Consider the following 25,000-nt stretch of genomic DNA (forward strand, 5'->3'; position numbering starts at 1 on the left):
GTGAATAAGTTCTTGATGAGCCGTTCCATATAAGTTATCAAATTTACCGAATTTTCATTACTAATAATTACTATATTGTCCAATTTCTACTGTACACTCTTTAACCCTTATCCTTGAGTGGCCTCTTGGCCTTGATAATGTGGTGATGCCTGTGTAAAAAAAGAAGAAAAAGTAATTATGTTATCTTACTATTTAACTTAACTTATATTATTATTATATTAACTATTTAACTTAACTTATATTATTATAATGAAATTATATTAATTACTATAATGCATAATAATAAAAAAAGAAAGATAACATTTATCTAGTCGAATTTAAATATGACTTTAATCAATTTAATGGTCTCAAATCCACGGTCTACCAGTGACGATTTGAGACTCTAAGAAAGCAACCCCTATCAAGGATGTTCGTCAGAAGCAGAGAGACGTCATTGAATTCCTGGCGTTGAGAATGGTGGTGACTATGTAGTAAAAGTAAATTTTGGGGCACAAAATATCGCTCGTTTTAATGGTATCACTCGCGTCTTCGTAGCTCTTTAACGTTTTGAGTGAAAAAAAAAAATAGAAGGCTGTACTTTTGGAACGACCTTGCCAGAAATAAGTTGATTTCCAGCTGTTAGGAAAATGTAGGAATAAAGATAGGGAGACATAGTTTTAAAAGTCGATTTATCATAATTTTTTGTAGGTTTCTAACTATTTTTTGATGGTATTCGAAAGATTAAAGACTAAAGAAAAAAAAGTATTTGTATAGGTTAAAGAAAAAAAAGTTATGAAAAATGTTTTCACGACGCGCTAACTAATTCAGCTCAATTTTGAAGTTAAATAAATTCATTGTAAAAATCCTTTCAAAGATAAATATTAGTTTTCTGGGTTTATTTCAATGATAATTAGTAAAGTCTTAAGATATTTAATTAATTTAAAAAACAAACAAACAAACAAACACCTTATTTGTACAAAAAATATCTTAATTAGCTCTCAAAAGCGAGAAATTCTCTCTTCTCAGAATGTTAACACAACTGAAGTCTTTAAAGATGGATTATACGGAAACTCAAATCTCAGGCAGTCGAAAGGCTGTCTGAAAATGACGTCTGGTAGTTAAAGTGAGGTAGGTGGTGCTGGTTTTCTTCTTTTTTTTTTCGGCCGTACATCCGTACATTCTTATCGTGAATGTTTGTATGATTTTTACCATTTTTTAATTTAATTCTTTTTTCTGTTCCGGCTTTTAAGTAAAAATTTTTATTTTTATTTTTCAAGATTATATAAAAATTATGCTACGCCGAAAGTTTCATATTCATGCAAAAAAAAAAATAAATACAATTGTACATATAAAAGTTATGCGAAACCTGTAATTAAAAAAAAAAAAAAAGTAGAAATATTCTTTGCAATTATAATTTTTTTGTGTGTAAATATTAAATAAACAATGTTTGCTTCAATGATAATATCGGTAGCTCGAGAAATTAATTTTTATTCGTGTTATATCGAATTCATTAATACGGATTTTAAAGGTTTTGTTCGTAATGTTCCTGTAAAAATTAAATAATTTTTTATAATTGTTATAATTTACGATGCTTTATTTTCATAAGAAATGCAAAAATAGAATCTTAAATGCATTTGTTTTGGCTACCGAAAACCATAACTTTAGTAAAGGTATTTTTTTTGTTGTTTAATCGAAATAATACATTTCCACGAAGATTTAAATAAAAATAATGGGTTTCTTATATTCCGTGATCATTATTTGATAGATATTGAAGATTTCATTAAAATTGATTAATTTGCTGATTTTTAGTGAATTTTTAAGTAAAGGGGGGGGATGAAAATGTTTATACATTTTTTTGAACATCGGCATTCATTTTGCACGTACCTACCAGCTGTCCAACACACGCCAACATTTAAAGACGAACGGTAAACCGATGATGATGATGATGATGATGATGATGATGATGATGATGATGATGATGATGAAACAGATTGCATGAATGCGTGTTCGATATCTCTGTTTATGTTCTTCTCATACATTATTTTAATTTCTTTTTTTTTTTTCCTTTTTCCCTTTATTTGCAGACCAGAGCCATCCGCACACTGTACCCTCTGCACCTCCGCCCTTTGAATACGGCGCCCCCGATCAGAAGATATCGCTGTCCGCCCTCCACACCACAAGTCCAGGTTCACACACTGGTGGAACGCTACCACGCAACGCAGGCCACGCTTACCACCACTTCCACCACCCCAACCAAGCGTATAGCACCGTTGGGCGAACAATGTACAACCCTTACCCCCTTGCACCCCAATCTGAGTACATACCCGGACAGATGTCAACGGAGTTCCCCGACGGCAATGTCACGATCGGATTCCATCAGCCGCCACCACCGCCACCGCCGCCAGGTAATCTAGCGTTCATGCCTCCGCCGTATCCTCCTCTATCGCAGCCCAGTGGTGGCCCTGTCGGCCCTCATTTTTCTGGACCTCTCAGTGTTGGTTATTCTCGAGTACCGGTTCCTTCGGAGCCGCCGTCAGCACATCATTCGCATCATCATCATCAGCATCATCATCATCAGTATCAACCATCCTTTAGCAGAAGTCAGAATCAGCAGTTTCCTTCAAATCCACCAGTTGTTGTAAGTATCTTATTATAATGTAGCTTTGGTGTCGGTCTGTTACCCGAAACTACATGAGTTTTTACAAAAATTTTATATCATATTTTTAATGTTTTTTTTTTTTTTTGCTTTGGATATTAAATTTCCTCCAAATCTACTAGTTGTTGTAAATATCTCCTATTAAATAAATCACAAATTTCTGTGTGTATGTATGTTTGTGTGTTAGTATGTCGCTAAAATGTTTCGTCAGTTGCATCTTTACAGTATGTACCTGGTATCATTGGAAAGAGCGAGCTCTTTTTTTTTTTTTACATGGAGATCACCACTTATCAAGGCCCGGAAGCCACTCGGGGATAAGGGTTATTGCGTGTACAGTAATCAATGGGATAGTATCGTAGTCATCATTAGTATTGGAGATTTGATAGAGTTTCTTAACTAAGGGGCGGTTTGTCAGGAATTTGTTTATGTTGGACTTGAAGACATCCAAGTTGTAGTCTGGTGGGAAACAGGCAAACGGAACAGAGTTCCACAGTCGTGCACTTCTAAGAAAGAAGCTCTGCTCATGGAATCTACGTTTGGATTTAGGCACAGATAAAGAGTGGGGAAAATTAATGACAGTAGTTTCAGCTAGATGGGTGTTTTTTGTGAAAGATTGGCGAGGGACGACGAGAGATTGGAGCTCAGACGAGCACTTGCCATGGAAATAACGATCAAACAAAGACAGACTCGCAATGTCTCTTCTGTGGGAGAGAGGCTGCAGGGAAGAGAAAAGGGCATCCCCCACTAAGCCACAAAGTCTATTTTGTACTCTGTCAAGGCAGGATAGGCTGCTTTTAGCAGCTTCTGCCCAGATGTGGCAGCAGTACTCCATCCTTGGACGTACTTGGCTTTTATACAGATAAAGAATTGCATCATTAGTGAGATATCTTCTGGGGTGGTAGAAGGACCCCACCATTTTCCCAGCGTCCTTGGTAACAGACTTGATGTACATGTTCCATTTCAGATCAGGAGTAAAGGTCAAACCCAGAAGCTTGTCAAAACATGGAACCTCCCCAAGACGAGAGCGATCCATTTCAATTGATGCTAGATGGGGATCAGAGCGTTGATGATGTAAAGATAGAAGCTTGGTTTTAGATGCATTAAAAGTAACCAGTCACCTCTTCCCCCACTGTACCACAGAGGAGAGAGAATCAGAGAGAAGTTTGTCATTTATGGCCTTAGATGTGTTGTCATAGATGGTCGTGTCATCAACATAGATGTCAACGAATGATTTTAGCATGTGTTTTGGGAGATCATTGATGTAGATCAGGAAGAGAGTTAGGCCCAGGATGGACCCCTGAGGGACTCCAGCATTAATACTATGGGCCTCTGATTTCTTCCCATCAACCACTACTCGGAGAGAAATGATTTAATAATTGAAAAAACATTTCCAGTTATAGCTGGATATCTTGTGATACCTTACCATACCTTATCAAAGACCTTCGATATGTCAAGAGCAATTGCCCTAGAAAGGAAGCCTTTGTCAAGCGATTCACTAATCCTATGAGATATAACCATTAGCACATCTACTATAGATCTTGCGGAGCGGAAACTATATTGCATGTCACTAAGAAGGTTGTTTCTGCTGAGGTGGTTGACTACTTCTTTATTTAATATGGATTCCAACAACTTACTCATGACACACAGGAGACTTATTGGTCTGTACTGAGAGGCAGATGATTTTTCCCCTGAATTCTTAAATACAGGGCATACTGATGAGGTTTTCCAGGGTTTTGGAAAGCACTTTTCCTTAAGGCAACGCTTAAACATTTTTGTAAGTATGGGAGCAAGTTCTGGTTGGAGCTTTTTCAGCACTATAACTGGAATGCCGTCAGGGCCAGTTGCTTTACTGGAATCAAGGTTCTTAATAAGTTTGGCGACCTCACACACAGATATTTGTATGTTGCATAGTGTGTTGTCTGTTATAGGAGGAAATACTGGGAGTTGATGGCTTTCGTCGCATAGGGTAGCTGCAAAGTTCTTGGCAAATAGTTTGGCCTTGTCTGATGCTGACAAGATGACCTTAGGTCCATTGATGATGGTTGGGATAGAACGCACGCTTCTGTTCAGGATCCTGACTGGTGGGAACTAAGTCGCTGCTCAGCTACTTTGGATTTAACAGACTGAGCATATAGCTCTCTTACATTCTTTATTACTCTTTTACAGTGGTTGCTGGCAGTCCTGAAAGCAGCTTTAGTCTCAGTACATCTATTACGTTGGTAGCTGTGGAAAAAGTGATTTCTGTACCCGATGGCAGCAGTACATTCTGGGGAGAACCATGGCTGGCTGTTAGGTTTTTGTTGGAATTTTTTGGATGGTATGAATCAGTCTATGCCTGCAATTAACCATTTGGTCAGGTCTGATACTATAGACGACACATCCTTTTTAAACATGGAATGCAGAGGTAGATCAGATATGAATGTACGGAAGCTATCCCAATCAGCCATAGAGTATCGATATACAATACAATGGAGAGTTACGTCTGAGGACTTATTACATTTCATTTTTATCTTAACTGATACAACAGAGTGGTCGGAGGATCCCAGAGGAGATAGAATGGAACATGAACATAGCTATAGGGAAGTTGTGAGAAAAAGGTCTAGAAGGCTTGCATATTGACCGGTAGTATTGGGCACACGGGTGGGTTTGTGAACAATCTAAGTGAGGTCATAAGCAATGACAAAATCATGACAGAACCTCCCCTCATCATCTGTCTTATTTGAGTGGGTCAGCCATTCCACATTATGGACATTGAAGTCACCGCAAATGTGAATGTTAGCCGAAGGATGAGCAGACAGGATGTGGTCAGTTTTCTCAGATATACTCTTAAAGATATTCACCCCACTGTTGTAGGGACGATAGAGGGCAAATATAAATGCAGTGGTGTAAGCTAGTTCAACCCGGAAGCATATGTAAGGTAAATTAGGGTCTTCTCTGGAGATATCCCTACCACATGGAAAAGCCATCTTTAATGTAGGCACATACTCCATGCTTATGGCGATCTTGGGGGTCAGATTTAGATGTTAAGTTAGAGTATCCCTTATTTATGAACTCATCTAGTTTCACTTAGAAAGAATATGTCCGGTTTCGTCTCCTGCAATTGTGTTTCAACCTCTGGAAGGTTGGAATGTAGACCCCTGATGTTGGAGAAGGAGACATGGCAGTAGGGGTCTACGTTGGAGGATGGGGTTCTATGTTTATTCATGTTTTTTTTTTCTGGAGGTTTGTCATGGTGAGGTTGTGGGATTTGTGGAACAGGTCGATAGACTTAGTTGGAACAGGAGAGAGAGGGAAAGTAAGAGAGAAAAAAACAGGAATTTTTTTTTGTTTATTTTGTAGCACATGATAAGGTAAAGCTATAACAATTACCCACTAGTATAGTATCGAGAGACCCTGCCAGAAACTACTGCATGGTTCAGAATCCATTCACCAAATGGCAATACAGCAGTCCCGGTACTTTGCACCTGCTGATAGGACAACCTCCTTAGTGGTGAATCCAAGGTTCGGGTGCCTGACTATCAGGCGGATAACGTCAGCCCAGATGAAACGTTTACCTCCAGCACCCTTACTAGTGACATGACTACAAGGATAGACATAGAAACAGAAAATTTCCGACATCTCAGACTACTGTTCACGAAGTATTACCGACCTGGAAAGCAGTTTTTTCTTCACCCTTTGTCAGAAAAATCACTCATTTGAAATGAGGACATCTCTCGGCACATAATATCCAAAAATTATAAAAAAATCCTCGATTATTTCGGGTAGAAATGTCGTTTTGTTTGAAAGGTGATCATGTAAAAATCATTGTTTTGAAGCAATTTGTTAATTGCTCATGCGCGAACGCGAGTTTCTAACTTTCGGTGATGATATTGATGGCGTCTTGGTTCGGTTGATAACGTGCTCGCTTAGGTTTTTATCTTTTGCGAGCTCGCGTCCGGCATGCGTGCTTTTTATTTTATTTTCTTTTTTTTTCTTTTAATTTGTTGTTTTTTTTTTTAATAAAACAATAAGTAATTTTTTTCTATCCTATCTTAACACGATAGTGTAAAAATGTTATTTTTAACTTTTTAATAGTGCCCAACAATCGCGATCTTTTTTTTTTCTCGTGCTTTCACCCGTTTTACCTCGCGAAGCAGCATTTTTGTGTTTTTAACGGTATCGTTTTTCTTTTTTTGTTGTTTTTTTTTTCAATTTAAGTGCACTTACCAAATCCCCTCAATTTCTTCTACTTATCATTTCACGACCGGAAAAAAAAAAAACTCACTATGCCTGTCTCTATTTATTGCTTACGAATGTTGCTTTCGATTTTCATTCTGGCTGATGACACCCTAGTCACAAATTTTTTTAAATATAAATTAAAATATTATATTTAAATGGATTTTACGACCAGGCAACACCACCCCCTCACTGGTACATTTTTTTTGACTGGGCAACGTCGGGCACCCCTCCCGCTGTAGTCTTACTATAATGTACTTTTGGTGTCAGTCTGTTATCTAAACTACATGAGTGCTTACATCATCTTTTTAAAATATATATTTTTTTTCGATTTGGAACATTACATTGCGATGACTCGCTATGTCTGTTAGTTTGTTTGAATAACACATCATTCAATAAGTTCCGGGCCTAACAAATAAAATAATAATAAAAAAAAATAAAATTCGACTTTACAGTGATTTTAACACATTTTGGCTTTCGTTTACAAAGCCATTCGGCGGAAGTGACGTCAAAAAAATTTTAAGTACAGGTGACCAACATTGTATATAATGTAGTTTTTTTTTTTTTTTAAGCAAATATAAAAATAAGTTTTATTCAAACTTTCGTTATTTGAATTTTTATAACAAAATTATAACCTTTATTATAAAAATATATTCATGCATTTTTTTTTTTAATCAAATAGCAGGTGTTGGTACTTTTCTTACATCAAACATAAAAGTATAATTGTTATAAAAAATATTTATAAACTGTTTTTTTTTTTCCAATGAGATTTTGTTTAAAAAATATTTATAAACTGTCTTTTTTCAACGAGGCCTGCAACATTACAACTTTAACCCTGGTACTATGAGCAACAAGCTCGGCGATTGCATACGAAGTCAGGGAAGGTTTGACCTAGAACACAAAAGAATGACAGCTGCATATACGCAGAAGCAATATTGTTATCATCACAGCATGACTCTGCAGTTCTGCGCCTATTACGTTCTTGCTTGCCACACACTGAGGCAAAGGTAACCAGAAGATGACGGATCATGATTTTGACCCTTCTGACACTATCATGTTACCACAGTTAGGGAAGTGTTGGAATTTAGGAGGGTGCTCCTGCTGTTGCTACTACCACTTCCTATATTCTTGTATTTGGAGTTCTTTGGTTTTTAATTTTTTGACTTTTAGTTGACATAAAAACACATATACATGCAGACAACTGCCTTTTGTATAATAGATTGCCAAACTTTCAGAAGAAACACTTGACTAGCTAAAACCACTATATACGATTTCCTCCGCTCTCTAACTAGGCCTAAGTCTAAACACAGATTCCATGAACAAAGCTTCTTTCCCAAAAATGCCTGGCTGTGGAACACAGTTCCGCTGGGCTGCTTCCCAGTTGAATACAATATGGTGTCCTTTAAATCCAATATAAACAAGTTCTTGTTGAGCCGTCCCCCCAAATAATCAAATTCTATCTAATTTACGCCATTAACAATTACTACACTACCATCTGACATGCTTTATCCTTAATTAATTAATTAATGCTTAGCCTTGAGTGGCTTTCGGGCCTTGGTAAGTGGTAACCCCCAAGTAAAATCAAATATATATAATAGATAATGTTATTTCTTCACAACTATTTCTGCCATTTAAAACATCCAGTGTACAAAAAACCAAGCAAAAAATAAACAAATAAATACGAGAGGCGTGCAATAAGTAATGCCCCTGACCCACTTCCAGTTGTCTGATCCAGCTGAAATTTTGTATGTGCAATGATTTATATCTCTACGGGTTATGTGGCAAATTACAGCTCTGAACTAATTGTGGTTTCTGTTTTACAGGTGTTTGAACTGCGTCAGGTGTTAAATGAAGCCTGTTGAATGTCGAGCAGTGATCCGGTTTTTGTATTTGAAAGGACGCACACCACAGGAGACTTTTGATGAAATGAAAGAAACTTATGGTGATAATGCCCCATCATATGACCTTGTAAAACGCTGGCATCGTGAATTCAAACATGGCCGGAAGCTTGTGGAAACAGCTTCCAGACCTGGTCTCCCCCTTCTGCCATTGATGAGGCATCTGTCCGTCAAGTTAAGGCTGCCATTTTGGAAGATCGGCGCATTACTATTCGCCAAATAGCCCAAGATGTCAAGATTAGTACAGGGTCTGTGGAAACTATCATTCATGACCATTTGCATATGCATAAAGTGTCTGCCAGATGGATTCCCAGGTTGCTCACACCATTCCAGAAGCGAGAATGTGTTGAGTGCCCGAGGATGAATTTGGAGATGTGCCAAGAAGATGAGTCAAAGTTTTTCAAAAGACTGATTACACAGGATGAAACTTGGGTCCATCACTATGATCCAGAGACCAAAGCCCAGTCAATGCAGTGGAAGCACTTGGACTCACCACCTCCAAAGAAGGCAAGGGTGCAGCCCTCCACTGGCAAGGTCATGTTCACAGTCTTCTGGGACCAGGACGGAGTACTGATGATAGATTTCCTGGCAAAGGGTACCACAATTACAGGAGCCTATTATGCTTCACTTTTGAGGAAATTAAGGGAAGCTATAAAAATCAAGAGGCGGGACAAGATCAGCAAAGGTACCCTCCTCCTGCAGGACAATGCTCCAGTCCACAACTCCCATGTTGCCAGATCAGAAGCACAGGCGTGTGGTTATAACATCCTTCCTCATCCTCCCTACTCTCCTTACCTCGCACCCTCTGACTTTCACCTCGTCCCAGCCATGAAGTTGTTTTTGAAAGTAAAACGTTTCCCAGATGATGCGGCCTTGATTTCTGAAGTTACATCGTGATTGAAGGACCAACCTGAGGTGTTTGACAAAAACGGTCTCCAGAGCTGCATCAAACAATGGGAGAAATGCATAACTCTGGGTAGTTCCTATGTAAAGAAAGACTAATAATTGTGCCAAGTTTCGTTGCTCTACTGCTATGGGAAGTGGGTCAGGGGCATTACTTATTGCACGCCCCTCGTATATAAATAAACAAAACAAGCAATATTATCAGTTTTAGAATTATATCGATTAGAGTCTTCCATAGCTACTATATCTGATTTAAATAGATAAATGCTTACTTTATAATATTAACTAGCAGAGCTACCCGACGCTGTACAGCGTAAATGTGTAACATATTTCTATTAAATCCTCCATCTCTCTACCTCTCTATATCCATTTCTCTTTCTCATTTTCTCTGTCCCCCCCCATAACTGAAAAACCGATCGACCCCCCCCCCCCCAGTCCAGTTGGCCCTCAAAAAATGAATAATTTCTTCTTAACTTTAGATATTATTCATCTGGGGCAACGCAGATCAAAATATACCAACTTAATGGTTCTTTAGTAGTTTTTTTTTTACTTATGCAGGACATGCAAACACACATACATACAGACAATTGTCCTCTATATAATAGATTATGCTAGCCCTTTATACGCCATGATGAATTCTATCTCTTCCAAAACCGCTGATGTCATTTGTCTATCTGTATATTACTTTAGAATATGCATCAGGAATAGGGTTTTAACGAAGAAGCGGTCTCTCCATAACTTCAGTTGCTTTAAGACTCTGAACTGCTAAATACCAGGAAAAGATCCATTCTCGACAATCAGTCAGGTGAGAACTAGGCCATTTTGGTGGCCTTTTATCTGTCAGGCTGAGTAATTTATTCTGTGTAGTCCTAGGAGGTCCACCCTCCCAAACCTTCCCTTTCCTCTTTGGGGGAAAGAAGATAGGTTATTGCTAACTGCCTGAGGCACCCCTAAACGAGAAATGCCAAAGTGACTACCCAGGTAAATTACAATAGTGTTGCTTCTTTTTAGGAAGCTGCCTTGATTCTCCTCACCTTCTGACCTTGTGTCACATCTTCCTGCAGTGGAAAGGAAGTCAATGTTGTTTTTCATTTGCATGTTTAATTAAAACAGATTTTAATAAATTAATATAGCCCCCCCCCCCTCTGTGATGCGTTCAGTAAGTATTTGTTATATATCTATATAATTATAAAACTCACATCAGCTTGCTTGCTTGGGCGTTTAAACCGTCCATCCGGTTTGTGACTTCCCGTTTCAATAAATTTGTCTACTTACCTATTTCATGGCCACCAAAGTATACACAAGGTCAATAATATATTTGTTTTTTTTTTACTTATTTTAACGTGCTTTTCTTGTCGAACGCATTACCATAGGACTACTTTCCTGCACATTACAACTTGGTCATCTTCAAATCCAATGTCAACAACAGATTCCTGTTATGAACCATTCCTATATTAGCATTCATACTTGTTTCAAACAATCATCCCATCTCATTAACTCTTACTCTTTACTAGCTTTTTGCCTTGAGAAATGTGTCATCGTAAAAATTAAAAAGTCAAGAAAAAATAATACTGTTCTGTCTATGATTCCTTTTGACCTTTTTTTTTTTTTGCTTTTGGCTTATGTCTGCGGATTCCTTTGAATAAGAGTTTTGTTGAAAAAGGAGATAACATTAATAATTCTTACTTTATTTTTCTTTTCTTTTCTTTTTGCAGGCCTCTAGTGCGAATAATACAGAGGTGAGTTTCTAATCTACAATTATATAAAAGGAACTTTGTGTGTGTGCGTGTGTGTGAATTCGATCCCTATGGACTCCAAAACGGCTGAGCCTATTTTCTTGAAAGTTCACACGAAGGTACTTGATATGTCTAGGAGCATTCTTACCATAGGTTTTGCATCGGAATGCTTCTGATAAGTATCAAAAATCGATCATCGAAAAAAATCTGATTAAAGAAAGAAGTTCGATTTTGACCAAAGTTAACACTTTTATACAGCCTAACATATCAAGTGCAATTGAGAAGTTTTATTCCCGCAAAAACAGAAAAGTCCAGCCTATAAAATCAACTATAGATTTTTTATAAGACAAGGGCATGTTCGAAATGAATGTTTCTTTTTAGAGCACACTTGAATCATGATATTTGACTTTTGTACGTTTAACTTCAATTCAAGTGATTATGCAAAAATAATTTCATAAAATTTACAGTTGGCTCTTTGATAAGACAGGTGCGCGTTCTAAATAAATGTTTCTGTCTAGAGCACAATTGAACCATGATACTTGACTTCAGCATTTTAAACTTTAAGTGGAGCCATTATTTATAGATAATTTTATAAAATCAACATTAGGTTCTCAACAGTGCAATGTAGACTACAATGTGCTGTGGACTAAGTCATTGCAGGGAGGCATGTAAAGCTTCCTCCCGGTACACTGTTGAGGGGGTGGAGTCCCTAACTAGAGCAGGCAATCAATCAATTTGATTAAAAAAATGTTGTCCCATGGTTTCGATGACAAAAAATATGGGAGGTGGAACATTTGTTGATTCTCATTTAATCCTGAACAACGTCGGGTCTCCCTGCTACTCTATTATAAATAGCAATAATATGCGTTTGGTTTCATTCGTATGTACATTATTACAACGTTCCACACCTATTCAAAAAGATGAGTTTGTCCGATCACTGATGCAAAAAGTAATTTGAAACTAAATAATAAAAAAAACAATTTAGAAACGTAATTAAATAAGTAATAGAAAAAGCAATTAAAAACAATTAAAAATAACAATTAAAAACTAATTAATTTCGCTCTGTGCAAAAAATCAGGATTTTTCTCATTTCAAAATCAATTGTTCCAAACTCAAGTAAAACGTTAAAAACAGAATTCTGTCGTTGTCAATATAAATGTGATATTCTTTTTATTTATTGAAAGGGTAATTAACTGACAATTATTTTATGGTAAGAAAGAGACTATTTATTTGAATAAAAAAAAGATTAAGGCATGCTGAAAGATTGACGTTACACTTTATTAGAATATATCCCATAAGTCCTTGCGGTTAAAAGAGCCTTTTCAACCCACTTGGTTGAAGGGCGTCATAGTCTGAGGGGAGAAATGCAGTTCTAAACAAAATATTGAGCCACACATACCAGGAGGCCTTTTCGCAGCCTAAAAAAGAAACTACAGTGAATAAGTGGTCGGTACCGTCTCAGTTTCGCTTGGGGAGCAGCTGGAATGGTTAAAGGAGGAAGATCCACTTTCAGGAAAACTGGATACCAGACTCGGGTTATCTCAACAACTTCTGATTATTCTCTATCTTCGTGATTGGTTCAGAATGCACTGTCCCTCTATTCTAGGGTTTCCCCAACTTCAGGACACCATTGAGCCCTTGAGCAGAGCAAAGATTTTTCTTAGAGCACTAACAAGATAATTTCTAAAATATTATGTTGAGAAGAAAGTTCTTGCGGAATTTTAAATTTTGATTTTAAATGATGTATTTTCAAATAAGTTTTCATCATAATACCTTCACTTTATATATCATTTTAAAGGTTGCTTTTGACTCTATCTAATCGTTTAAATTACAATCGCTTTAAAACAATTAGGTCTTCTTGTTAGAACGTTGAATACAAGAAGAAAAAAAAAAAGCAAATTCGCACAATTTTCTTATTTCAATTCAAGCTAGGCCAAAAAAACTGCTGAAACAGCTCGCTATATCAATGAAGCGTTTAGCCCAGGAACCACTACTGAACACACAGTACAATGGTGGTTTAAGAAATTTTGTAGTGGTGACGATTCTTGAAGATGATGAGCGTATTTGTCAGTCATCGGATGTTGACAACGATCAATTAAGAGCCTTAGTTGAAGCCAATCCATGCACAACTGTCTGAGAATTTGCTTCTGAATTAGATGTAATGTATACGGCGATTTCTAGCCACTTAAGAGAGATTGGAAAGACAAAAAAGCTTGATAAATGGGTGCCTCAAGAACTGAACGACAATCAAAAGAAACGCCATTATGAAGTGTCATCTCCCCCTTTTTTACGCAAAAAGAATGACCCGTTTCTCGACTGGGTTGTGACTTGTGATGAAAAGTGGGTTCTTTACGACAACCGGCAATGCTCAGCTCAGTGGTTAGACGCCGACTAAGCTCCACGCCACTTCCCGAACCCAGAGTTGCACGAAAAGAAGGTCATACTGGCTGTTTGGTAGTCTGCGACCAGTCTCATCCAGTTTTTTTGAATGAAGCGAAACCATTATTACAGAGAAGTACTGTCAACACATGGATGAAATGCATTAGAAACTTCGACAACACCCAGCATTAGTCAACAGAAAAAGCCCAATTCTCCTCCACAACAACGTCCGACCACATGTTGCTAAACCGACCTTGCAGAAGTTCAAGAAATTGCCTCCTCAGCCAGGCCCCTCACCTACTGACTACTACTTTTTCAAGCATTTCTGCATGACAAATGCTTCAAAAACCTAAACGATATCAAAACACCTTCAGCGACTTCATCGCTACCAGAACGCAAGATGATTACGTTACTGACATAAATACACTTGTTTGTGTGCTGATTCTGATGGTGCTTATTTCGATCAATAATTTTTTGTTTTAGCCGAGATAAGTTCATCTGATGTTAAAAGTTAAAAACCCCACAAAACTTTCTTGTCAACCTGATAAACATGAAAAATATATTACTTTCAAATTTTCACACTAATTATTGATAATGTTTACAACCATGTTTTTGTTTTTGATTCGTTAAAAATTGCTTTTGCATTTTTTGTTAATTTATTTTCTATTTTCTTTTTCACGAAACTCTTCACACCTGTAGTTATATATTATATCTCTTTTCAGTAAAAAAGACCAATAATTAAATACGTGCTGCCATTTAATGTTTCCATATAAAGAATTTGGCCCTCTTTACGAAAGGGCTTCCAGAGGCCCTCAACCTTACTCACAGAGCCCCAAAACCAATTAAAAAGCTTGCCAAATGTCTAAACACACTTTATGTGAAATTTCAAATGTTTAGACAAAAAATTCGCTAAGTAATGTGGTAGAGACCGTAGAGGTCAATTTCTAAAATCTCAATACCTCTTATGTTAAAGTTGAGCCTGTAGACTGAAAATTGACAGAGTAGTTTGGTAGAGAAATGTACACACACTGACACACGCACAGAGACAATTTCACTTATAAATATACATTCTTGGGGAATCTTATAAATGTAAGCTGAGTGTATTCGTATATATTTGTGTTTGATCTTGTTAATTGTAATATTTTATTATTCATTTCCTTGTTTCCATTTTGTTTAGCAGGTCTACAATGCGACGACAGTCTCTTCTTCCTCATCACAGAGTGTGAGTAATGCCTACAAACGACGTCGAGGTCTCATCGCCGTCTCCTGTTTTACCGGACTCATCCTTCTTATAATTCTAATAGTTTTTAGCTTGTGAGGATCGGCTGCGGAGAGCGTACGCGGATAAAACAATGGCGGGGAAAGAAAATACATTTGGACATTCTCATTTTTGTGATTGAATTGAAGCCCCCAAATGGAGGGGACAAAAAAAAAAAAAAAAAAATGGCGGATACATCGTCAGAAGAAAACTGGATTCTAAAAGTGAGGGAAAAACATAGAGCCCAAAAAAAAAAAAAAAAAAAAAATGAAACAAATACAAAACAAACATAAAATGCACAAACAATCAAGTTGATAAAAACAAGGCATGACAGGTAAGAAAAAAAGACAAAAACAAAACAAAAAAAACAAACAAAACAAAACAAAAAAAAAACGCTAAACCAGAAAAGACAGCAGCACTAATACACTTTTATTAACCGGAAGTATTGCTTGTTTTCATTTTTGGAAGAGTTCTAATAGAGGAAAGGGGAGACAATCCAAATTTTAATAATATTTCAATCCAAGTTCAGATCAAAGTGTAGTATCTGTTCCGGCAACCCCACATATCAGACCATTTCTCTTGTAGCAATCAGTTTTGGTCAATGTAGGGCCAACCCTTCATACCAATTGTCACATCCCTCTCTCATCCTCAGGGGAGCTGGTACCCCCTCCCCTTTCTTTCCACATTAAAAAACGGTCTTGTGCTTAATTTGCCCAGTGGAAAAGCACATAAATAACTCCAGTAAATTAATTAAAGGAGAGACAATCCAAATTTTAATAATTTTTAAAACCAAGTTCAGTAAATTTACGAAATAACACGATAGAAAACATTAAATATGGATACGTTTATTGATTTAATTCAGATTGTCAAAAACTTATTATACGAGTAAAAATATTTCAACATTAATATATATTTTTTTTAGTTTACAAATAAAATGTAATAAAATGTAATATTCGAAATTTTAAAACAAATATTTTTTAAATGTACAAATAAAATTTGATATTCAATTTAGAATATTATAAATATTATTGCATGTACGTTTTTTTTTTTTTTTTTTTTGTACATAACTTTAAGGAAATCAAATTTAAATATTTTGAAATTTTACAGTTTTTTTTTCTTTTTCTATAACTTCATTCTTGGCCTTCACTTTTTCTGTCCTCGGTCGGTGGAGGAGAAATCCTTCATGACTGAGACGATTTTAATTTTTGTTCCTATCCAGAGTGTTCCTTTTTGTTTAGCTTCCCCATTGTGTCTAACCTTGTGTCTAACTCTGCCCTCGTGAAGAGGCAAGTAAATAGAAACTAATATATATATATATATATATATATATATATATATATATATATATATATATAATTATTTTTTTACTATAATAATTAAATACCTACAGACACTAGTGTTTCATCCTTTCGGGATTCTTCAGTGCAGGGTGTCACGATTACTACCAGTCGAACGATTCGAACCCCGCGACACGAGACATCTCTGGCTCGATTAGCGGAGGCCGTATCCATTCGGCTACCATTAACCGTGTGAAATAGCGTTGAATTTTTAAACATTTTTTTAATTTTTTAAATGTTCATTACGTCAGACAGACAGTGATCAAATCGTTATACGATGATCTACGCATAAGAGCTAAATTGACCGACTTTTAATTCAACTGAAAGTGCTCAACGATAAGAAACGAATTTCTTAAAGGGGCTGTCATAATTATTTTTTTACTATAATAATTAAATACCTACAGACACTAGTGTTTCATCCTTTCGGGATTCTTCAGTGCAGGGTGTCACGATTACTACCAGTCGAACGATTCGAACCCCGCGACACGAGACATCTCTGGCTCGATTAGCGGAGGCCGTATCCATTCGGCTACCATTAACCGTGTGAAATAGCGTTGAATTTTAAACATTTTTTAATTTTTTAAATGTCTATTACGTCAGACAGACAGTGATCAAATCGTTATACGATGATCTACGCATAAGAGCTAAATTGACCGACTTTTAATTCAACTGAAAGTGCCCATTTTTTATTTTGGACGTAAAACAGTAATCTACGTACATGCATGTTTCGGGGCCCTACCCCTCTTCAGCGTAGCTTGACTGTTATTAGGACTGGAACCCTGGACCTTGTGTATTTCAGGCCAAGATCACAGTGTAGCATCTGTAGTGATGCTACACTTCACCTTTTCTGTTTTTGGTCAATGGAGAAGAAATCCTTCACGACTGAGACAATTTTTATTTTTGTTCATATCCAGAGTGCTCCTTTTTGGGTAGATGGATTTTACCCCACTAAAAGAACCGGTCTTGTATCTAACTCCGCCGTTGTGGAGAGGCAAATAAATAGGAACTTTATTTGAAAAAGTTAAATTATGGATTTTTAAAGATAATTTTCTTTAAGAAATAAAAGTCTTAAGAATTATAAATCATTTTAGAATATTTTGATATGATTTTTCTTTTTTAAACTTAAGTAATTCCTTTTGATTTCTATCAATGTTTTATATTTTCATGTAAATCATTCATGCGAATTATTCAATAGAAAAATCAGTAAAACTAGCGGGACCTGTGGAAATTCCACAGGAGATTCATTAATATTGATGTTGGCATTCTGTAGATGTTCAGCATAAATAAAGACGCTCTGATATTATTGTACCTGTTTACTTTGCCTCCCCACGAGGGTAGAGTTAGAGGCCAAGGTCGTTTTTTAACATGGAGAAAGGAACAAAAATAGCTATTTTGTTAAAACTGCAAAAGTATTTATCTAAGCTAGCCCGGTCGTAAAGTACGCTTAAATATGATATTTTAATTCTTGCAGATTTCGTATATATTATTATAGAGTTAATGTTCTATCGATTCTTATATATTATAAAGTTGCGATTTCAAAAATAAAAAAAATATCCATATGACTTGTTTGCATAAATTTGAATCAAAACGAAAACGAAAACTTATTAAATATATATATATAAAACGAAAACTTATGAAGTATATATATATAAGTTGAGTTCCTTCAGCTATGATCAAAACCGAAACCAAAACCTATGAAGAATTCTTGGTAAAATTATTTATTACAAGAAATGAAAGACCATAACAATTAAACGACAGTCACTCGGATGTAAGCGTGACACACAAAATGAATAACACACACGCTATCCTATTAATATATGGATTTGAATTGTCTCCTTTTTTTCTTACTAGAACTCTTCCGAAAATGAAAACAAAAAATACTTCCGGTTACTTAAAGTGCACTAACGCCAAGACAATAAATACAAACAATAAAAGGATGAGAAGTACAACCCAAACGCATAAAAAGCAATAAAACATAAGTGATAGAAATAGCAACAAAAACTTAATACATAAAACATGTAATAAAACTGTTGTAGGATTGCAGGCCTGTAATAATCAAGACAAACATGATTAACAACAAATGTATTTTTAACAAAAGTATGTTGCAGAAGTATCCGTCATGATTCTGGAGCCATAACTGTTATGAATCGATGAAACTGTATTTATTATCTCTGGAAAAGTCTGTTATTCCTGAAATGGACAAATTACAAAAACATGAATGGCAAAAATGATGCAATAATAAAACAATAAAAAAAAATGTGGCAATCAGTTTCTGGTTCATTCTGAAATGATTAAACAATGAAAAATATATACAAAACTTCTTATGAAACGATAAAACATAAAAAAAAAACGAATAAAATAGGAAACGATAAAAAGCGCAACTAATCTTATATATATATATATATATATATATATATATACAAGACATATATATATATAAAAGACATATATATATACAAAAGACATATATATATACAAAAGACATATATATGTACAAAAGACATATATATATACAAAAGACATATATATATATAAAAGACATATATATATATATAAAAGACATATATATATATATACAAAAGACATATATATATATAAAAGACATATATATATACAAAAGACATATATATACAAAAGACATATATATATATATATATATATATATATAAAAGACATATATATATACAAAAGACATATATATATATAAAAGACATATATATATACAAAAGACATATATATATACAAAAGACATATATATATATAAAAGACATATATATATATAAAAGACATATATATATACAAAAGACATATATATATACAAAAGACATATATATATATATATAAAAGACATATATATATATAAAAGACATATATATATACAAAAGACATATATATATATAAAAGACATATATATATAAAAGACATATATATATATACAAAAGACATATATATATATAAAAGACATATATATATACAAAAGACACGCACGCGTTTTTGTATGTCCAGCAAAGGCTTTTTTCGCCTGGCTTCTCGGGGGTGCGATACTATTTCTTAGAACTTTTTATATACTCCCTAGATTATAATATCTACGATTTGCAAAAGGACGTCATCTCCAGATTTATTTTAATCGACTTTTATAAAATTCACGCTATTCCATCTTCTCACGTGTTTGTTTGTGTTTTTCGTATAAAAGCGAAACTGATAGCAGCGAACTTTAGTCACCGGCCTTCTCAGCCCAGGCACCAAAGTGTAGTGTAGTATCTGTTCCGGCAGATGCTGCACTAAAAGATCATTGCTCTTGTGGCAATCAGTTTCTGGTCCATGTAGGGGCAACCCTATATACCAAGAAGCATCACTACCAGCTTCCCCTTCCCTCCTCTCGGGGGAGCTGGTCCCCCTATTCCCTCCCCTTCCCCCCTACATTAAAAAACGGCCTTGTGCTTAATTTGCTCAGTGGGGAAGCAAATAAATACCTCCTCGCCGGCCTTCTCGGACGGGACCTCCAGAAAAGCAATTAGCTTTGATCAATGTGGGGAAAATCCTTCATATCAAACAATTGCTAATTATTTGGAGAGCTCCCCCTTCTTTGGGGCAGCTGTTTTTTCCCAACATCGTGGGGAAACAAATGAAGCTGAACAGGCCTTCAGCCAACGTTCATTTCTGCATTCACTTAGCAAGTCAACATTTTGATCGACGTCGCTAACTTTGAACGTTTTCCACTTCCCATGGCTTCGTAGTGTAGTGGTAAAAGTTTACTTTTTCTTTCAATTTCTTTTTCTCCTTCGCATCACGTTCGTCATGGGTTCGAGCTTGCCTGCCTACTAACACTTTTTGGGGGAGAGAGGGGGGCTCAACACACACCTCCAAACACCCAAGCAACGCCTGGTACACCCGCTAATAAAATATAATTGGAGGAATAAAACATAAGTTATTTAAATGGAAAATGTTTCTAACTGAAAAAAAAATCCATAAACTAAACAATAATGCATAAAGCACGTAATAAAACATAAATGACAAAAATGATACAACAAAACAGTTTCTTGCTTAAAAAAACGTAAAAGACAAACAAGTAAAACAGCAAGCAATAAAAAGCGCATAATTTAAAGCAATGAAACATAAGTGATTAAAATGAAAAAAAAGTTTCTAGGTGCCAAAGAAAGAAACATAAAAAGTCTATAAGACATAAAGTAATCTATTATATAAAGAGCAGTTGTTTGTGTGCATGTGTGTTTGTATGTCCAGCTTAAAGTAAAAAAAAACAAAAACAAAAAAACTGCCAAATAAAGACTTACAAAGTTGTTATATTGTTGATCGGCGTTGTTCTGGATGAATAATATTTAAAATTAAAAAAAATATATTTTAATTCTTTAGGGGACAACTAGGCCAGGTTTTGTGAGGGAAATCGATTTTTCAGCTATTTTATGTACCAATTTTGAAGAAAACTGTTGATGCATTCATTAAGGAATCTATATAAACAAGAGTTGTCTATCTTGTATGTTTTATTTTACTGCAGTTGAAATTCTCAACAGTCAAGGAGCCCCATTCTTAGGGGTTAATACTGGATCTTTATTTGATATAGATATTCGAATGTTCTACGTTTGATACAAAAAAAAAATTGTACAAATAAAATAATCCAAATTCAATCAAGTCATAAAACTAAACAAAACTAAATAATATAAAAAAAATTAACAAGTGAAGCATGCATGGTCCCCCGTGAGTGCACAGTGAACGAGGCATAAAAAATGACTAAGTTCAGCATTTGCCTCCCTCTCCCATTTAGCCCCAGAGGACGTCAAATCCTGGTGAAAATGAACAAACGGTGCAGTTTTAGGCATTAACGTGTGTAAATTTGAGTTCTGCACCATGCAAAAAAAAAGAAATGATTAAGTCCATCATTTGTCCGCCCCCATTTAGCCCCAAAATCCCCAAGGCCTTAACATATTTAAATTTGAGTTCAGCACCATGCAAAACTGCTAAATAGACATACACAGAAAATTTTGGACAAATATGATAAAATAGTCCCAAAAATGAAGTGTTTTTATTATCCCTAAAAGAGCCCGTGGGGCACACCCAAGAGTTATCGTGAAGTATAGACAAACAAAATTATATAGAAATCAGTTAGTTACAACTTTTCAGAAAGTTTTATAAAAATCTACGGCATCAATTTTTTTTTTTTAATAAGCACAAGAGTGTCAATTTTAGCCATTTTTACCCGAAAGGCACCCCTAGGAGGGCAACCCGACTTTTTCCAAAAAATCTGTTCTGTTACTTTTTTACTCATATCATGTTTAATGTTTGTGTAAAATTTCAAAAAATTCCAATGCATAGTTATTGAGAAAAGTGCAGATAGACGAACGGACAAGGGTGAATTTACAGGTCCACCCTCCTTTTGTCGGGGGACCAACAATGCAACAAAAGAAATATACAGGTCGATTGGGTAAGTTATTAGAACTATGATAAACAAAAAAAAAATATATTTGAAAAAAATATCTGCATTAATGTGGAGAAAAGTGAATGATGAGTTAAATGATTGGACAGACATCAAAACCGGAGAGAGAAAACAGAGAGGATGGAGTACAGTAGTATTTGGGAGAAGATCAGACGAGTTTATTTTAGGTGAGATGTAAAGACCGCAGCGCAGCACGTAGAAGTCTTTTTCAAATAACACATGAATTGTACAACAGAAGGCATTTTGTGTTTTTTAAATGGTTAATAAACAGAAAGAAAACTGAATTACAAACAAAATTGTATGTTTTCTTCTTTGTTGTGTATTGAACCTTGCAACACCAATAACAACTTTTCAAAAAACACCAAAACACCAAAAGAAGAAATAAAACCAAAAATATAGCAATGGAAAAAATACCCAGCAGAAAACAAGCAAGCAAAAAAGAAAAAAAAAAAAAAAAAAAAAAAAAACACCACCACGACAACAACAGTGAAACATTCTCAAATGATTAAACAATAAAATATATATAAAAAAAATAAAAATTTGTTTAGGTACAAAACGTATTTTTTTTTAAAATTAATATTTGGAAATTATAAAGCAAGCAATCAAGAAAAACTGAAACAAATATGGAAAACACAAAACATTGAAGCAATAAAAACATAAAAGTGCCAAACATTGTGATACAAAAGATACAAATTATCGAATTAAAAATAACAACGGTTCTTAACAAAAAACACATAAAAACACACATAATTAAATTATGAAGAAATTAAACGAAGTAATGAAACCTGATTCAAACATTAATTAATTAAAAAACATAAGAAAATTAAGACACAAAATAAACAAACAGGAAAACAATATAGAGAATGAAACAATATAAAACAAACAATAAAACAATTAGAAATAAACAAGCAATAAAACAGAATTCAAGTAGACCTTTAAAAACTCAGAAAAATTACAATAAAAAACAATAAAAACAAACAATGATGCAATACAAAACTATTAAAGAATATAAAACAAACAATAAAACAAAACAAACAGTGATGCAATATAAAACAATAAAAGCAAACAATAAAATAAAATAAGCAATAATAAAACAATATGAAACAAACAATTAAATAAAAACACAAACAATGAGTCAATATACAACAATAAAATATTATAAACAAACAATAAAACAAAATATACAAACAATGATGCTGTATAAAACAATGGAGAACAAACTACAAAAAATAACAAACGCAATATAAGAGAAATAATAAAGCAAAAACAAACAATGACGCAACATAAAGCAATAAGACAATAAAACCATATAAAAATAATGCAATATAAAACAATATAAAACAAATAATGGCGCAATATGAAACAATATAAAAGTTATGAACAATCATAAAATGTGACTAAAAAACGCCATTCATACTTGATATCGTTACTAAAATTCAATTTTTTTGCAATTCAACCATATTTGGTAAAAATAAACTTTAGTTCAGTTTATTTTTACCCAATCAGATTCAATTGCAGATAATGAATTTTATTACCGATTGCATTTTTTGCCGTCATCCTACATTATCATGCAAGATGCAATAATCAAACCATAAATCATGCAAAATTCAATAATCAAATCATAAAACATACAAGATTCAATAATCAAATTATAAAACATACAAGATTCAATTATTAAACCATAAAACATACAGGATTCAATAATCAAACCATAAAACATACAAGATTCCATAATCAAACAAAAGAGCATAAACGTTACAAACAATGACTCATGATACAAACAATGTATTTTATTTATCTTTTAAGAAAAACATGTCAAAATATAGGATAACACTTCTTTCTAAAAAATTCCTCCCATGAAATCGTTAATAAAATTAAAAATTGTTTTTGCAATCCAATCGTATTTGGTACAAATTAAATTTCAGTCTATGTCTCATTTCTCGACCAAGTTTCAGTCATAAATGACCAACAGTATTTGTTTGATCGCTGTTTAATAATATGGGCACTTTGGTGATTGCATCATCAGTACGAGGTGTGAACCTGAATAGGCTCCATACTCACCGGATCATAACCCCCTATTCCAGAATTTTTATCTGTTATGATAATATCTATCATAACAATTCCAAGACTATTCTTTTTGATATAATTAAGTGTATTTGCAGCACAGAGTTGCACATTTGAAGCATATGATTAAATGGTGATAAACAAAGACTGTTAGATATGACTGAAACTTGGTGGATAAGTCAGACAAACACTGAAGTATATTTATATCAAACATAGTTGGATTGCAGAAAGGATTTTCAATTTTATTAACGATTCTATAGTTGGGTGGCATTTAGTTTGAGTCACCCTGTATTAAATCTAGGATCAAATTATTTCTAGTAATTTGATTTTAGTTTTTAGATAGGAGTTAGCAAGATTTGGGAGTTGTAGTTAAAGTTGGATTTTTTAAAACCTATCATATCATAGATTTGGATTTTTTTCTCCAGACGACTCTTCACCTCCGAATCAGGGATCAGCAGTCAACAATTTCACAAAAGTCAACAGCAGAAGTCATTAAAACAAAATCAAACAAAAGTCAGGAATCTTCTTTTTTATTACTTAATTTCTTATAACTGCAACAACAATGCAACTTTTTTTTCGTAAAACTTAATTCAATCGATGAATCAGACTAGTTTTAATATTGGATCAATTGCCCCCCTCCACACCACCACCACCACCACCACCACCAAATAAAGTAAATTTTATTTTTCCACTTTGAAACCTTAAGAAATACCCATTATAAAATAAAAAAAGATTTTGAATGAAAATATTGCACATTTGAGTTAAAATAATGCATAAAAAGAAGAAAAAAAAAACTAAAAGAAAAATAAATTGAATAAAAATGTGAAACACGGGTTCAAGTAACTCACTTTGAAATAACTTCTTTTTTTTCAGCTCAATTTTTTTCTAACTCATTGGTTCTCAACTTTTTTCTAATAAGGACCCCCATTTCACCTTTACCATATATTTTGCGGCCCTGCTGGAAATTGAGACGAAATTTGTAATTTGAAAGGAAAAATAGAAAAATGTCACAAAAAAAAAAAGAAAAAAAAAAATGGAATCGTTAATAAAATTCACAATCCTTTCTTCAATCCTGCCATATTTGGAAAAATAAACTTCAGTCTATTCCTTGTCCATGAAGTTACAA

The 25,000-nt window shown here is 34.5% G+C and overlaps 1 protein-coding gene across 2 annotated transcripts in view; it reads left to right on the plus strand.

Annotated features, from left to right (window-relative positions):
- The window catches only part of LOC145252748 (uncharacterized), a 186,640-nt gene extending 167,877 nt beyond the window's left edge, over positions 1-18,763 (plus strand). Inside the window, exons 2-4 of one of the 2 annotated variants that reach the window (XM_080112621.1) lie at positions 2,064-2,617; positions 11,367-11,390; positions 14,947-18,763. In XM_080112621.1, coding sequence (XP_079968747.1) covers positions 2,064-2,617; positions 11,367-11,390; positions 14,947-15,084 — 716 coding nt within the window. In that variant the 3' untranslated portion in view covers positions 15,085-18,763. Of the gene's footprint in view, positions 1-2,063; positions 2,618-11,366; positions 11,391-14,943 lie in introns of both variants that reach the window. The other variant, XM_080112620.1, reaches the window with a different exon arrangement.
- The last annotated feature ends 6,237 nt before the right edge of the window (positions 18,764-25,000 follow it).

The sequence above is a fragment of the Euprymna scolopes genome, chromosome 29 (assembly GCF_053919585.1).
Source record: "Euprymna scolopes isolate OS-2025 chromosome 29, ASM5391958v1, whole genome shotgun sequence".
NCBI classification, from domain to species: Eukaryota; Metazoa; Mollusca; class Cephalopoda; order Sepiida; family Sepiolidae; genus Euprymna; species Euprymna scolopes.